We start from the raw sequence: 16265 nt of genomic DNA, 5'->3' as shown, positions 1-16265 counted from the left end.
CGTAGCCTCTGCAAAATCCATTGAGCATCTTTCTGTAAGTACATACTAACGATTCCAAACATAAAATTGCAAATTTGATTACTTCAGGGAATGGCATTTTGCACATGAATGTATATAATTAGAACCACATAAGTAGTATGTATGCATCAGTCTCATAAAACGGGGTCAATTTTATTTAGTATATATGCTGCTGAAGTGAGCACCCAATTTTATTTTCGTTAGTCATAGTCATCTTCATCTTCCTCAGTTTCTTCGTTTTCCTCGGCTGGAAGCCCAGCAGCTTCCTGTGCAGCCCTGAAGGCCTGCTCCTCTTCCACACTGGGGTCATCCACTTCTGTAATCTCTGGCCCACTGGGGTATTCTTGACTAGCTGGTGGTGGAACTGGAGGTGCATAGCTGTCTGGACTATATTTATGACCCCAGCCTATGTAGAGATTTTCAAACTTTCTATAAGTTAAAAAAAAAAAAGTAGATGATCATTCTATCATTTTTTTTTTTAAGTAAGAAAAGTTGACCTTCCTCTCCTGTAATGATAAAGTACTTAAAATATCATGGTCCCATAATTTCAAAACAATATATTTAAAATGCATTAGAGATGAACTACCCCTAAATGATTCTTCCTGGACAGGGCTTTTCTATGATCCAAATTGCTTAAGCTGGTTAAGAAAACCATGGGGCCTGACCCTGTCAAAATGTACCCTACCCCCAAACCATAGCCTTTGATCATTTAATTATTTTCAGGGTTGGGGGGAATTTACTACTTTCATTAGAGTTAGGAAGAATTTAAAAGTTTCCAACCTAGTCTGGTCAAGGCACATGCACTGGTTGTGGGCTTGGTCCCCAGTAGGGGGCATGCAGGAGGCAGCTGATCAATGATTCCCTCTTATTGATGTTTCTCTCTCTCCCTCTCTCTTCATCTATGAAATCAATAAAAGAAAATATATTTTTTAAAAAGTTTCCAAACTAGCAAACACTTGGCTAGGGGAGGAGTGGGCTTATGGTTGAAGACCTATGTGATTTTCCCCACCCAACCATGGGCAAGCACAAAGGCTTTTCCCAGCATGCCTCACAGGACAATTGCCCTCTCTGCTCCAGATTTGGTGCAGTCAGCGCAGTCTCAGGGGAGTGGCAGTCAAGGACTCTGGCCCCTCTGGCCTGTCATGCTCTTCACATATTGCCATTCCTAGCTCAGAAGCCGTCACTCCTAGGTCTCTATCTAGACCTTCAGTAGAGGTCTAAGGGTATCTCTGCTAAGGCCTCCTTTTGGGGCGGGCGGTGTTAGGGGAGAGAAGGGGAAACCTTAAAAATACTCTTCCCCACTCTCAGTATCCACTACTTTTCCCTAGCTCTCCCCCACTTCCCCTGGCCCCCTGGTCCATAAAACTGCAAGAGCCTTATGTCAGGGACCCCCCTGGCAGTGAGATGACACCCACACCTGTGCTGACCCACCTGACGTTCCACCAGTGTGCCATTCCATGGGGAAAAAATGGAACGGGGGCGGGAGGTGGGGGAGGAAACCAGTGCTTTCCCTTGCTTATACTGTCACAGTGCTTTCTCTCTTTTTCATTTTTGGGTTGTTACGTTAACGACTACTCTGACATTGAGCAGCTCAGCTCTCCAGCTCAGCTTTTAACACTGGATTATTAGGTAAGAAATGGAAGCATAACCCACAAGGAAGTGAGGGCAGTTAATATCCTCTTCATCCTAATTCTCTTGAAAATGATAGCCTAAATAATACATATTTTTAAGTATCTTTTATCAAGGTATCCAACAAAAATAATGAGAGATTTAAACACTGCTTAGAACTACTTCAATTAAGTGAATATCAATTATTCAATAATTACAGAAGACAAGCCATATTTTAGCTTCATTAATTAAATAATTCAGAAAAGGCAGAAGTTTAAATTAATATTCTAAAGTTGATGCTTTACTGTATAATACAGAAGTTTGAATAAATCTTGCTAAAAATGAGTTAAAATAATAATAACCTAAGATTTCAGGGGTAACTTATACTTTCCAGAACTTAAATAATCATAATAATAACTTTGAAAGTTGTCAGATACTTACTTGCCATTGCAAAAGGCATATGCTCCAGGCCAAAGGTTGGATCTGAGAACAGCAATAGCATATTGAGGAATGAGATTTGAAGATAGTCGTGTTGTCCAAGGTGGGATATTCTGGATCTCTGTAAATCAATGAGAAAATCAAAAGCTTAATGCCTGAATAGACAAGGATATACTGTATAACAGAGAAGCTATTTTTGTAAATCATAAAACACAAACACATTTGACATAGAAAGAGAAGTTAAACATCAGCAACTTAACATAAAACCAGAAGGGAATTTTATGAACATTGTGGAGCAATGAAATTTGAATAATTATATACTATATAATAATGTCAAGTGTTTACGGTCATCTGTCTATGGTGTGCAGAATGCAAGACAAGAAAGATACATAAGATAACTGTCAGCATTTCAGTAAGAGCTACAGCCAACTTACTTCCTCCCTGTGTGGCACTTCTTTAATTTCTGTCAGAGAACATTGGTGGTTTGGCCAGCTACATTCTTTATTCCACACATATACTATAGTGTGTGTGTGTGTGTGTGTGTGTGTGTGTGTGTAGACATGTAGATACAGTATATTATATACACACTAGTGGCCCGGTGCACGAAATTTGTGAGCCTGGCCTGTGCCCTCTCACAGTGCTGGAGCCCCGTGATTGATTGCCCCAAAGATGTAGGCCCCGCCCACCTATCTGGGGCTCCTCAATGGATTGCCCCAAAGAGGTAGGCCGGAGCTAGGGGTCCCGCCTCTGCGGCACATGTGGGGCCATGGGAACCCCAGCAGAAGCCATGCAGAGCAGCCGCTGGGACCCGTCGCCTCCTCTCGAGGTGGCAGGGATTCTCCACCTCCTCCTCGTGAGGCGCCGGGGACTCTCCGCAATGACCCGCCTCCTCCGCGCAAGGTGGCAGAGACGCCGGGACCCACCTCCTCCATGCGAGGCAGCAGGGACTCTCTGCTGTGACATGCCTCCTCTGTGCCAGGCAGCAAAGACTCCGGGACCAGCCTCCACTGCGCGTGCAGCCATCTTGTGATGGCGTGAGGTCATCACAGCATCAGGGCATGACGACCACTTAGGCTATTATTAGTATAGATAGGATATATACACATATACCATATATAAAACATATAGTACATTATATATACTATGTACTAGTATAATACTATATATACTAGTAATATTACATAGTATATGTACGTATAGTGTTACACATATAGTATATGTGTATATAGTATTAAATATACATAGTATGTGTATATGTGGTATACATATATGTATACTATGCATATAGTATGGTAATATTACATAGTATACATATGCACAGTATAGGTATATATAGTATAATATACATAGTAATAACATAAAGTTTATGTAAAATTACCTAAATCTTCAGAGATTGGTGTCAAGAGAGGAGGCCCCACTTCCTGTTCTATGTAGTCAGGCTCTTCTCCTTTTTCTTCTTCTTCTTTTTCTTCATCATCTTCTTCTTCCTCTTCACTTTTTTGTATGGGGTTGAACCAATTGCAGCGACCCTGAGTATGAATATTGCAAGATGAGGATCTTAAAATGTCAGGGTATTCATTTGGATTGATGAAATTATCTGCATAAGGTTTCACTGGGTGGGAATTTAATCATTCATTCATTCAACAGGTTCTGAAGTTACAGAACAGGTACATTTTAAAATTAGTGCCTTAGTTTAAAAAAAAAGCAATAGTGCATTTTATTTATTTGTAATAATATGTAATAAAGAGATAATGTAATAATAAAAATTATATAAGATTAGGTATGGAGGTTTGGGGTTATAATTTATGTTCTCATTAACTCTTATCTATAGATATAAGAATAGCTCATATATAGGCCCAAGTATAAAGATTTTCTACCTGCAGATGAGGTAGTATAGCAGAGTGATTAAAAGGATGAACTCTGGATCCATTATGCCTACTCACATCTGACCCTGTTGCTTATTAGCCATATTACTTCTTTTACATTTCCTAAACTCTGCCTCAATTCCCTCATCTGTACAATAAAGATAATATTAATTTTTAAATTTATCTTTATTTCCAAAGTATTACAGATGTCCCCCTTTTATTCCTATTGACCCCTTCCACACCACACCCACCCCCCAGGTCTTCACCCTACTATTGTCTGATACTTTTTATACAGTTATGATTATGAAATGAAGTAATGCATATAAAAAGCTATTAAGAGCACCTAGCAGAATATGTGCTATATAATTGCTGTTTAGCACTGTTGGCTTGTTTTTATTTTTATTATATTTTTTATTGTTCTTGGCATAAAGTCTCCATGTATTATAGAAACAGAATTTTTTTTAAATGGTTCCCAAAATTAGTTTCACAACACACATAAACCTTAATCCTTAAATAACTTGTCCAATACTCCATAGAAATGATTATCTTATTTCTGTTTGGAAATAAAAATCTGTTTGAAGATCAGGTCTATATTACTTGGCAATTATATAGTACTCTGTGCTTTTACTTGATTTTTAATGACCTCTTTCTCTATCTAGAGTCTGAATATATGTATGCATTGTAGACTGAATTTAATAAATATGTGCTGATTGGCTGATAGATTGAGAACTGCAAAGCCCCTACCTGAGGAAGAATATGTTGTACATGATGAACCCAATTGGATAGGGATTCCACTAGATCAGCCACTTGGATGCCTTCAAAATCAGGGTTTTCTTCAAAGTTATCTCGTCCATTTTCTACTTCTTCCTCCTCCTCTCCTTCCTCTTCACCAAACTGATAGAATCCTAAAGGGCTGACATGGGTCCCTGCTGAAATTCTGGCAATTTGTGCTCGTAGGTAATTACTCTCATTTCCTGGGAAAGGTGGGTAGCTTATGATGGGAGAATCCAATCGCCCAGTGAAAAATTTCTTGATTTTTCTTGCAATAACAATTTGTGCAGGTGTAACTGATGGTAACTTCACCCATGGTCTTCCTGGTTCATTGCAAACAAAATAAACATATCTGTTGGCACCTGTTCTACTTTCTTCTTTTGGTATAGGCTGTGGGGCCTTGTAAAGGGACCTTGGTAATTCATCCTCATCATCTTCTTCACCTTCACTCTCTCTGTTGTCCCTCTCTTCATTTACATCTTCCTCTTCCTCTTCCACCTCCTCTTCATCTTCTCCCTCATGAAATTCCACTTCAGCTACAATATAATTCATTTCCCGACCCAAGATCTTGCCCCAGAAACGGCATCTTTGGATTGGGTGGGTGTCAGTAAGCTGCTTGAGGGCAAGAAATATTCGATAAATCTCATCTGTGCCCAAACCAACTCCAGCTTGTTCAAAATAAAATGCTGACTCCATTACATTTGGGAGAGAGTGTTCTGCCTGGGAATACAAATGCTGTGGTTAATATGTTATCTATAAAGAGACCTGTGGGCTTCCTGTTTCCCTTTTAAACATCTTGATATTAGCTCTACTTTCTGTCTACACACCATGTCTTTGACATTTCTTTCAAGATTTAGATGACTTCATTAATTTGCAAATTTCATTCATCTCGCTTATAAATGTAGCTTCTGTCATTGTGTTTTACACTCATCATTATAATAATCTTACTGCATGTATATATCTTAGGCAGAGAAAATTTAATAATCATTATGAAAACTAAATATTCAACATCCCCTGTTTATAAAAACTGTTTAATTGGCCCCTTTACTATCTTGAAATAGTAAAATATACTATAACCTATCTACACACATATTTTTAGAAAATGTTTACATATGTAAATGTATATATTTATGTAGGTATATCTCATTTTATTGTGCTTTGCTTTATTGTGCTCTGCAGATACCACATATTTTACTAATCAACAGCATTTGCTCAGTTCATGTTTCTGTATCATATTTTGGTAATTCTAACAATATTCAAGCTTTTTCATTATTATATTTTTACTAGTGGCCCGGTGCACGAATTCATGCACATTGAAAGGAAATTAATTAGAAGAAATATTTTAATATCATTATTCGCCCTTTCTCTATAATAGAAGTGTCAACCAAATTCACGATCAGCAATGACAGATCAAAACACATGCATGCAATTGGCGCCAGCAAGAGCTTTATATGTATCGCGCATGTGTGAGTCAACTTAGCCTTTTATATATATAGAATAAACTTGCTTAATTAGACCTGCTTTCTGATTTAGCTAAACTCTTTCCAGCCCAGTGAAGCACCCCAACTTCTCTTTCAGGTAATTGTCAGCAACACAGCAGTAAATATCAACACAAAGCAGATTATTATTGTAGATCATGCAAGGAGAATAAAGGGTAAAATATTTAACTGCAGCAGTGTTTTAGTATATTCTGCGCAGTGACAAAACCTGAAGTCATTTTCAAGGTCCATCATTTCTTACTTCTTTTCAGTTGGGTCAAAATCTCCGTTTTCTGGCTAATGAAAAGACAATAGGATTCCACCAAGTCTCCTATCTACCCACTCCAGGACTTCAGTGAGGATCAAATGAGATGAGGCATGGGAAAAAGCTTCATAGTCATTTGGTTAAAGTGTAAAATGTTTTCACCTGTCTATGAAGCAAGTCATGTTCCTGGGCTGAAGAAACTGCAAGGAGGCTAGTTGCTAGGGAAAGGAATCTGGGCATTGCTTTGTGACATCATTACCCCACACTCACAGCCACCGTCTCCGAGCTGGGCTGGGCTATGGGCCGCATTTTGTGCCATGGGGTCTTGGCAGCGTCGGCTGCGATTTGGTGGGCTATTGCTCCGGGGTGGTGGCGGGGCCTGTGTCCCACTTGGGGGAAGCCAAGTGTTGCTTTGTGGGTCCCAGGTCTGTGGTGCCGTTTCTTTGTAAATGGCCAGTGCACATCACTGCAGCTCCTACATTGAGCATCTGCCCTGGTGTTCAGTGCGCATCATAGCAACTGGTCGGACACTTAGCATATTAGCCTTTTATATATATAGATGGTGATCAGTGGTCCTTGATGTGACTATTGTACATTGTTTTTTAGATATAATGCTATTGCACCTTTAATAGAGTAAACATAACTTTTATGTGCAAAGAGAAAACAAAAGATTTGTGTGATTTGCTTTATTGTGATATTCACTTTATTGCAGTGGTCTGGAACCAAACCTGCAATATCTTTGAGGTATGCTGTATATGTTTTTATATATTACCATATATTTTATAAACAATAAATAATTATTATATACATATAGTAATATATGGAGTAAATAAAAATCAATATAGTACCATATATATGTATGTGTATATATATATATATAGTAATATATAGGATAAATAAAAGGAATGTAGAAGTACTCAAACATGACTACATTTGAAGACATAATTTAGGAAGAATTTATGGAATCTGAAAAGAGTGTCAGGTTCCAGAATTAAACAGCTTTCTGTATTCTTATTCCTTGTCCTAATTTTAGGATGCAGACCCCTAATTGACAGCGCTGTGCCTATAGATACCCCAATGTCCCATTCTTATACTGGAGTTTGACCTTTGATAAATTCCTCTATGAGAGTATCTGCCTTCTGCTTGATCCCTAAATGCTGTTTGCCTCTAGACTTGTCTTCTCTGGATGTGGCTATATAACTAAATGGTTGGAGTAAGATATTTTCAGAAAAGAAGAGCTGATGTCACTTCCTTAACACCTATCACTTGTTCCCTCTGGGTACCCTGGGCCCACTGTGTCAAGTTGGGTCTCCACCCCAAGGTTGCCGAGCCCTGCGGGTCCAGATTCTCAACCCTCCTGTCTTTTCCCTAATCAAACTCTTTGCCCTTTTCTGAAATTCTCTCACTCTAAACATCTAATTTGCAAATATATAGACAGATTTTTAAATAGTCTAGTGGTAACAAGACATGAAAGCTGAGTAGGTATATAAATTACTTGGTGGTATAAATTACATCATGTAGGCATTTAGGAAACACAATGCTGGATACTGTTTTGAAATATTTGCAGCTAGAATTTCTGCGATACAACAGATTTTATTCTCTAATGATAGCGTTTTAACTCTGTCACCAGCGTTCTCTGTAAATATTTTCAACAATTTGTCCCTGGGGATTAAAAGACATTTTATCTCTCTCCTCTTGTATTCTAGCTCAGTGGCATAATATCAAGACATAATATGAGGAAGTTGCCATGGAAGAAAATGAAAATGACATTAGAAGTATTTCTACTTTTTCTAATAAACTAAAGGGAAATGTGCATATTGATTTAAAGCCTAATTTTAAATGATCTGACAGTAATTCATTCATTCAACAAGTAGTTAATAAGAAACAGCTGTAGGCCCAGGTCTGTACCAGGCACTTTGGAATTTAAAAGATGAAGAAACCATTTTCTCTGACATGAATACTTCAGCCCCACAAACATGTAATAGCTAAGCCTGTGAAATACTAAACCGCAAGTGTGAAAAAATAAACTCTAGAGAAGGAAATGAGTGATGTGAAATGAGGTTGAAAAGCCAGAAGAGACTACTGATATGAATTTAAAGCCACACCCACTCACCTCAAATCAAACCTTAGGATTGAACTATTCAGATTTACAGTAGTGACTTACTATTTCGTCTTCCAATTCTTGGTCAGCTCCTTCCAAATTTCCCTGGAGAAAAAGGGCCTTTTGCTTCTCTGCTATTTCATATGTGGGAAGCATCTCATTCTCATTTTGGAGTGTATCCAATTTTTTACTAAAATGTGCCATCTTTACATCCTGGCTAATATTTTCAATGATGTCCACAGCATTTTCAGGACGCTCATCTAATATCCTGGTCAGCATATTAGAAAGATGGTCATATCTGTCCGAAAAGAGAAAATTCCAGGTATTACCCACATCAAAAGCATTTGAAGAAGCATTTCATGGAGACTCAGGGAGCTGGTGTTCAGGAAACTTCGACAACTCAAAACCTTCAGAAATTTTAAGTGAATAAACATGGTAACTTCCACTGCCAGAAAAACCTATTCTAGAATTTTCCTTCAAAAATATCTCCAATACGATATGAATATTTAAAATATTAAAGAAAAACATATTATAGAAAGATACGTATTTTATATCAGGAACATTGCACATTTTGAGATTGAAATCTCTTAGTTATATATTTTAAAGTGATTAGTATTTTTTTACCTTAACTTCTGTTCCATCTCTTTCCCCACCCTTGCCAAATCCAATTTGATTTCTAAATCCTACTTACTTTCTTAAAAGATATGTTCTCTTCTGTTTCATTTCCTAAGCCAATTATCTACTTCAGTGTACCTATTAGAAATACATTTCATATTGCAACCCCTGCCCACATGCAACTGAAAGAGAAGGGTCATAAAATATTATTCACCTTTATTAAAATGTAACACATCTAATACAGTATTTTTGTTCTATTAAAAACACTGTCCTAGATTTTTATTTCATAACTGTCTGAGTGAAGCTGCCTCTAACCTCCCATTAATTCATTACATTTTATACATAATGGTGAAAGTGTGCCTTGTCAAATACCAGACTTACAATGTGAATTTAAGAACTGAATTGTCTGTCAATGTGCTCTCAGAAAATCCTCTGACCAATAAGGAAACTTGCATAAATTTTATCTCTGACAGTTAAGCATTTATCTCTCCAATTTCATTTCTAATAATTAGTTCAATGATAACTTCTGCCCCAGGGAGGTAAATCTACTTCAAATCACTTCAATATTAATTGCTAAGTCCTCCCTGAGAGCCTTTGCTTGCTGTGTCCCGTATATATCATTTCTCTCAAGAAATTATTTGAAACCACTTTGTCCTCAGGTCGGCCCTGAAAATCAGTCTTCCTCAGCGTAGAGTGGGCCTTTCTGAGATCACAAATACGCTGCTTTGTATTTGTGTAAATGATATACTTCCCATTCAGCAACTGCATTTGGTTCTTACATCATCAAAATTAGGTTTTTGTTTTTGTTTGTTGTTATCTCAGTATATGTCAAATAGGGTCTTCGTACAAGAGAGTGAGGTTTATTTTCAGGAAGGAGTTTTTAACGACTGGCTCTAAAGTACTTAGAAGAAAACAGTGAATATTAGGATATTCATTTATTACCTGAGAGACTGAGCATTTGGAAATGAAATAAAAGTTAGATTCTTAAGCAATGTCCACTATAAAAAAATCAGGAAAGGAAGCTTCCCCATTTTTGTGTTCTTGTATTAGGTTTTAAATAGTTAGTGAGATCTCAAGTATGTATAATGAGCTCTTTTGGACTTTTAACCAAGTCTGTCAATTCCTGCTTGTTATTTAACCCAGGGCATTATGATGAGAGTTTATATGAGAAATTCAAGTAGAATCCACTACTGAGCAGCAGATCACATCCCTGAAGCTTAAGTAAATTGTAGTTTAAGACAGTAATTTGTAAACAACATTTTAAATTGCCAATCTTGAGTTTTGTGAAAGATTGCACACATTAAGTATTAACCTTTTTTATTCTTTTGACCTTAAAATTATGGTGACTAATTCCCCTGGTTTGCCCAGACTAGTAGTTTCTTAAGAAGCAGAGCTTTCAGCGCTCACACCCGGATAGTTCCAGAAAAATAGATAACTGGTCACCGAGGACTGGCCTGGTGAGAACTCAAAACCAGCCACGGGAGCACGCAGATGCTTACAGCAGAGCCAGGTGCTCCTGATAACTGCAGAAAGCGGCTTTTACAAGCTTCCTGAAGAGACGCTGGGACTTCGCTGTCTCTTTGGTCTCTTTCAAACCCAAGATTCCACAGTTCCTAGGTTTTGTTTCTCTGTACCAAGGGTCTTTAAAGAAGCTAGAATAATCCCCACCAATGATCTATTTTGATTGAGCCCTGTGATGCAAAGTTATTAAGCCACTAACTCATACTAATACAGACTTTTCAAATATATTTCCCCATAGAAACACACTCTCACCTAGAGATACTCACACCCCCTTTTCTTTGCCATACTTTTCTCTCTTTTTTCCTCCAGGACTTACAGATTTAAACCTGACTTGCTACTGGTCTTCAGAAGGTAAGCCTTAGCACTCTGAATGGCAATCTCAAGCATGCTGGGGGCCGCTTCAGGCTCAGGCTCAGGCTCAGGCTCAGGCTCATCCAGATGATGTTTACTGTCTGAGTCTTCCTCCTGAAAAATGTCAGATCTCAGGTCTTCTTGTTTAGAGTTGTTACCGATCGCGTCCCTCGGCTCATACAGGTGACCGTCGGTTTGCTGAAACTGTTGAAAAGCGTTCCCCTTTGACTGGCATGTTTGATGAGGAGTTGATGCTCCTTTATCAGATGATTGTTGCAAGTGGTCAGGGTGAGGTGTTCCGGCTTCAGGAATCCCACTCGTGGTCTTGTCTGACTGCCACGGTGCAGCAAGGTGCTGTCCCGACAGAGCCAGAGGAGGAGTGGAGGAGAGCTCCCGAGGAGGCGAAGGTGGAGATGCACCTGGACCCGCGAGGTCATCTACAGGTGGGCTGCCTCTAGACGGCGGGCTCCGAGGGGGGCTGCTCCCGGGCTGGGGTCCAGTGTCAGGCCCCTGCTCTGACTCCGGCTGTTCAGATAATCCAGGCTGAGGATCTTGGGTAGAAGCTGCTGTCATTTCGTTCCATGGCCTCCCTTCTTCCCCCGATTTCTGGTTTTCTTTTTCTTGCTCCAGGGCAGTGGAGTCTTCCATAGAAGGAATCAAGAAAAAAAACAAAACAAAACAAAACAAAAAAACTTCTAGATGAAAGGGATTGTGCAGATGTGGAAAGAGTCAGCACCGGACCGTCGCTTTGCTGAAGTCTGCTAAGCGATTTCTGGGTCCTACTTGCTCTGCAAGTTGCAGCGTCCTATCTCCATAGCAACCCCGGGCAGGGTTCCGCTGGGAGAAGCAATGGAGCACATCGGTTGCCAGGATTCTAGGGAATGGACCAAGAAAGATGACAATCCTAGATTTGTGATTTGGCGAAGCCTCTGCTCCTCTTCCTAGCTCAGCCAATCCGACCTGCAGTCGACCCACTCTTGGCTGGAAACCGGAGAGCACAGAGGAGGGGGAGCCACCACCCAGCGCAGAGGATTTTCAAGTCTGATACATTGATTCCAGCAGCGCAGTGAGAGGCGAGTTGTTCCTTAGCAGAGGGACAGTGCATGTACAGAGCTTTACAGAGAGAGAGAGAGAGAGAGAGAGAGAGAGAGAGAGAGAGAGAGAGAGAGAGAGAGAGAGAATCTTGAGGGGCAGGTGACCATGAAACTCCAGTGTGCAGATCAGGAGAGCCCAAGACTAACACTTAGAAGACAAAGGTGTCTCATCGTGCGAACCAAACAACCAAACTCCGGGAAATTTTTGGAGAATAGACAAAGAAATCCTACTTTTGCTCTTCCTCCTCATATGGAATCTGCAGATGAATAGGCAGATATTACCTTCAAGGAGAAGGCAATGCAGGTTACCCTATATAAATAAGAGCGTTCATGGGTTACTTGTTTTGTAATAACTGAAATCCAAATTAACCTTAAAACGACATTTGATAGTCTAATCCTTATTTAGAATATAAATGTGAATTCATAATTTTGCAATATTTAAAGTCATGACTATGGATATTAACTCATATTATTCAGTCTCCAACATGAAGAAGGTACATAGGATTGGACCATAGCTGGCCTTGCCTATAAACTGTAAATTAATTAAATACTTTAATGTTAATTTCTACTGTTATCTCTCTTTTTTTAAATGAACCAATTAACATTTGGTATTTGACACTACATTGATATGATTTCCAATTAGCAGCACGTTGGTCATAAATTCTAACTTCATGGAAAAATAGACTGTTTATCTCCCCTCACACCCAACTGGGTGGGAGAAGCACAGAACCCTTCAATAATTTCATAAAAGCTGTGGACCTTTACTCTTCCCCAAAATACACATGGGTGCATACAGGCAAGATGTTGCATGTAATGTCTGCTGGTTCAGGGATTCCTTGAAGTCAGACTGCCCAGATTAGAACTCTTGAAATTCATCCGAAACCAAAATAAAAGATAAACTAGAATCACAATGTATTGGATGAATATAGCTTATAGATAAATTAAATGATGACAGCAATGTAATAAGAGACAAAAGAGGGGAATTGAGAATACTCTTAAAAATCCCTGCACTAGCCCGGCCAGTGTTGCTCAGTGGTTGAGCATTGACCTATGAACCAGGAGGTCACGGTTCAGTTCCGAGTCTGGACACATGCCTGGGTTCCAGGCTCAATCCCCGGTAGGGGGCATGCAGGAGACAGCCAACAGATGATTCTCTCTCATCATTGATGTTTCTCTCTCCCTCTCCCTCATGGTAACATTTTGGGTAACTACAATACATGATCCCTATCAGGAAATTGACATTGGTACAATTCCCAGAGTTTATTCAGACTTCACCAGTTTTACAAGCACTCATGTATGTGTGTGTGTGTGTGTATACTCAATGCAATTTTATCACATGTATAGTAATCACCACCGCAATTCTGGCAACTAGTAATCTGTTCTCCATCTCTTCAATTTTATTTCAAGAATGTTAAATAAATGTAATCACATAGTATATGACTATTTGAGACTGACTGAGAACATACTTTTAAAATATACTTACCTAAGGACTTTTTAGATAGAAATTTTTTTTAGGTTATCAATGAGTGAAATGATTAGAAAGTCCTTTATTTTGTTTTTGTTTTGTTTTTATTGATTTTATTGGGGTGGCATTGGTTAATAAAATTATACAGGTTTCAGGTGTACAATTCTATATACATCATCTGTGTATTGTATTGTGTGTTTACCACCCCAAGTCAAGTCTCCTTCCATCATCATTTATTCCCCCTTTACCTCCTACCTCCCCCCTCCCTCTGGCAGTCACCATACTGTTGTCTGTGTCCATGAGTCTTTCTTTTTTCAGTACATAGGTTTGATTTACTCTCAGGTCTCCACGTTTCCCTTTAAGTTAGGCAATAATTTATTTATTCTTTCATCCACAAATTTACCCAGTGACTGTTACATTCCGGGTACCGTTTTAAGCACTGAACAAAATAGATTTTTTTAAAAATCTGTTTTCCTAGAACTAACATACTAGTGGAGAAAGACAGACACTAAACAATGAGTATAGTACATAATCACATTGTTTAGTGTATTGAAAAATGATAAATGTTCTAGAAATAAAAGTAGTGTAGAAAACGAGTAATCAGAGGAAGTGTCGGAGGGGACACTGGGGAGGTGCAATATTAAATAGGGTAGTCTTCATGAACACAGTGGTAGGCAGAAATGAATGGAATGTGTAGTGAAAAAAGTTTTCTCTCATGTTTCTACTTGATTCCTGAACGTCTTCCCCAACTTGTTTAAACTATATATAGAAACACTCATGTACCTTGGGGCAGTACCTGCCTGATACAGTCCTTATTCGCACATTTGTTACATTGTGGGCCTTTGCGCTGGTATGTACATTGTCTTCTCTTCATCATGGGATTCATCTGTGATCAACTTGAACCACTTCAGAAGCCTCGAAGCACTGTACTAAAAATCAGCACGTTTCTTGAAACACAGCTGACTAATGAGGGTGTGAAATCCATAGTGAAACAGGCTACTTTTAAAAACATGAAGGAAGCCCTGACCGGTTTGGTTCGGTGGATAGAGCGTTGGCCTGCGGACTGAAGGGTCCCAGGTTCGATTCCGGTCAAGGGCATGTACCTTGGTTGCGGGCACATCCCCAGTGGGGGGTGTGGAGGCAGCTGATCGATGTTTCTCTCTCATCGATGTTTCTAACTCTCTGTCCCTCTCACTTCCTCTCTGTAAAAAATCAATAAAATATATTTAAAAAAAATAAAAGTAAAGTGGGATTTCCTTTAGAAAAAAATAAAATAAAAACATGAAGGAAGACCCTAGAGCAAAATATGACATGGTTACCTACACTCTTGGAAGGACAGAAAATCAAAAGTTTTCTCAATAAGGTATCAGAACGGTCTTTGAAATAGTCTTCTCTCTGTAGGTGGGTTTTGCTGAAGTCTTCTCTCTCTCCCAGAATTTCTTGTGACTTGCCTTGGTGAGCCAGTCAACTGTGATTTGACAACTGCCAGGCACTGTTTGGAAACCTAACTGTTTCAAAAGGATGCTCTAGCAAATTGATCTCAACTTTGAATATAAAAAATAAAGCAAAATATATATAATTTATAATTCTGTAAGAGTTGATAGATATGTGACCTGGTTAACTAAAAATGTAAAGTTACATACACACTATGTATACCATGTCTGGAATTAAAACAATGCTTGGATTTTTAATATCTTCTATATATGATGACACTCTGATACTCTTTGTCTTTGTGGTAAGATTCACCTCTGGACTAAAGTTTACACTATTGACCTTATTTGGATCTTTGATTCCTGAATTGACCTTCCTTAACTAACATTGCACAGATGAACTCTTCTAAATATTAAAAAGTCACTTTTTTTACATGGCTGAGTCACTTTTAATACTAATTATTCACATTAATGATGTGGTGGACTTTTACCGGTTACTTTTCCAATGGACTTTTCCATGTATTCTGAAGTTTCTTATAAGAGGGAGGATATGATGATGATATCAGAGCCCAAACAAGGTACAGCTCATATTATCCCTAGTTATTTACTACAGTTTCATGGATCTCAAACTAATATTAAGACATTTATCACTTTTCCCCCATTCATTGTGAGTCTGGGTACTTAATATAGCACTGATGGAAGACCACCAAACTCTTTTTTATCTTGGGTACATTTTGTTTATCATCCTGAGCATAACATACTTGAGAGTATCTTTCTTCTCCTTTATGAATTGCCAACATTCTTTTTCAGAAAATACATTCTTTTCTTTATCTTCTACAAACCTGTCTATATTTTTATTTACAACACTTCAGAAAGTATTTCTTTTTATGGGATGATACCTTTTATTCTAGAAAACACTACTCCTTTATCAATTGTAACCTTTAATTTGGAGCCATAGCCTTAACTGTAGACATATTCCATATTCAGTCCTTTTCTCCAGATTCTTTCTTCACCTCTCTCACAGCCAGATTTATCACGAAACTAGTGAGACTTAAGCTTTAGTGCCCCACCCTTGGACAGGCCCATTGCCATGCCCTGCGCTTCGTTTTGTATTCTTTTTCTTATGAGACCCCTTCAAATTATATAAGCTTCTGCCCTATTTCTATATAGGACTCAAAAGGAAAAGGCTCGTACAAATAAAAAGCAACCCGGTGTCCTGCTTTGACCTGAGATTATAACATTGCA

The 16265-nt window shown here is 38.7% G+C and overlaps 1 protein-coding gene across 1 annotated transcript; it reads right to left on the bottom strand.

The window, feature by feature from the left end:
• Positions 1 to 218: 218 nt before the first annotated feature.
• On the bottom strand, positions 219 to 11679 carry RSPH4A (radial spoke head component 4A; the record flags this gene model as incomplete). Its single annotated transcript, XM_080664868.1, has 6 exons — positions 219 to 447; positions 2068 to 2185; positions 3443 to 3593; positions 4674 to 5420; positions 8608 to 8842; positions 10997 to 11679. The coding sequence occupies 6 exons, from the start codon at positions 11677 to 11679 to the stop codon at positions 219 to 221; spliced, it is 2163 nt and encodes a 720-aa protein (XP_080520994.1).
• Positions 11680 to 16265: the final 4586 nt, after the last annotated feature.

The sequence above is a fragment of the Plecotus auritus genome (genome assembly GCF_963455305.1).
Source record: "Plecotus auritus genome assembly, chromosome: 4".
NCBI lineage: Eukaryota > Metazoa > Chordata > Mammalia > Chiroptera > Vespertilionidae > Plecotus > Plecotus auritus.
This window is presented reverse-complemented; position numbering and strand designations above follow the sequence as displayed.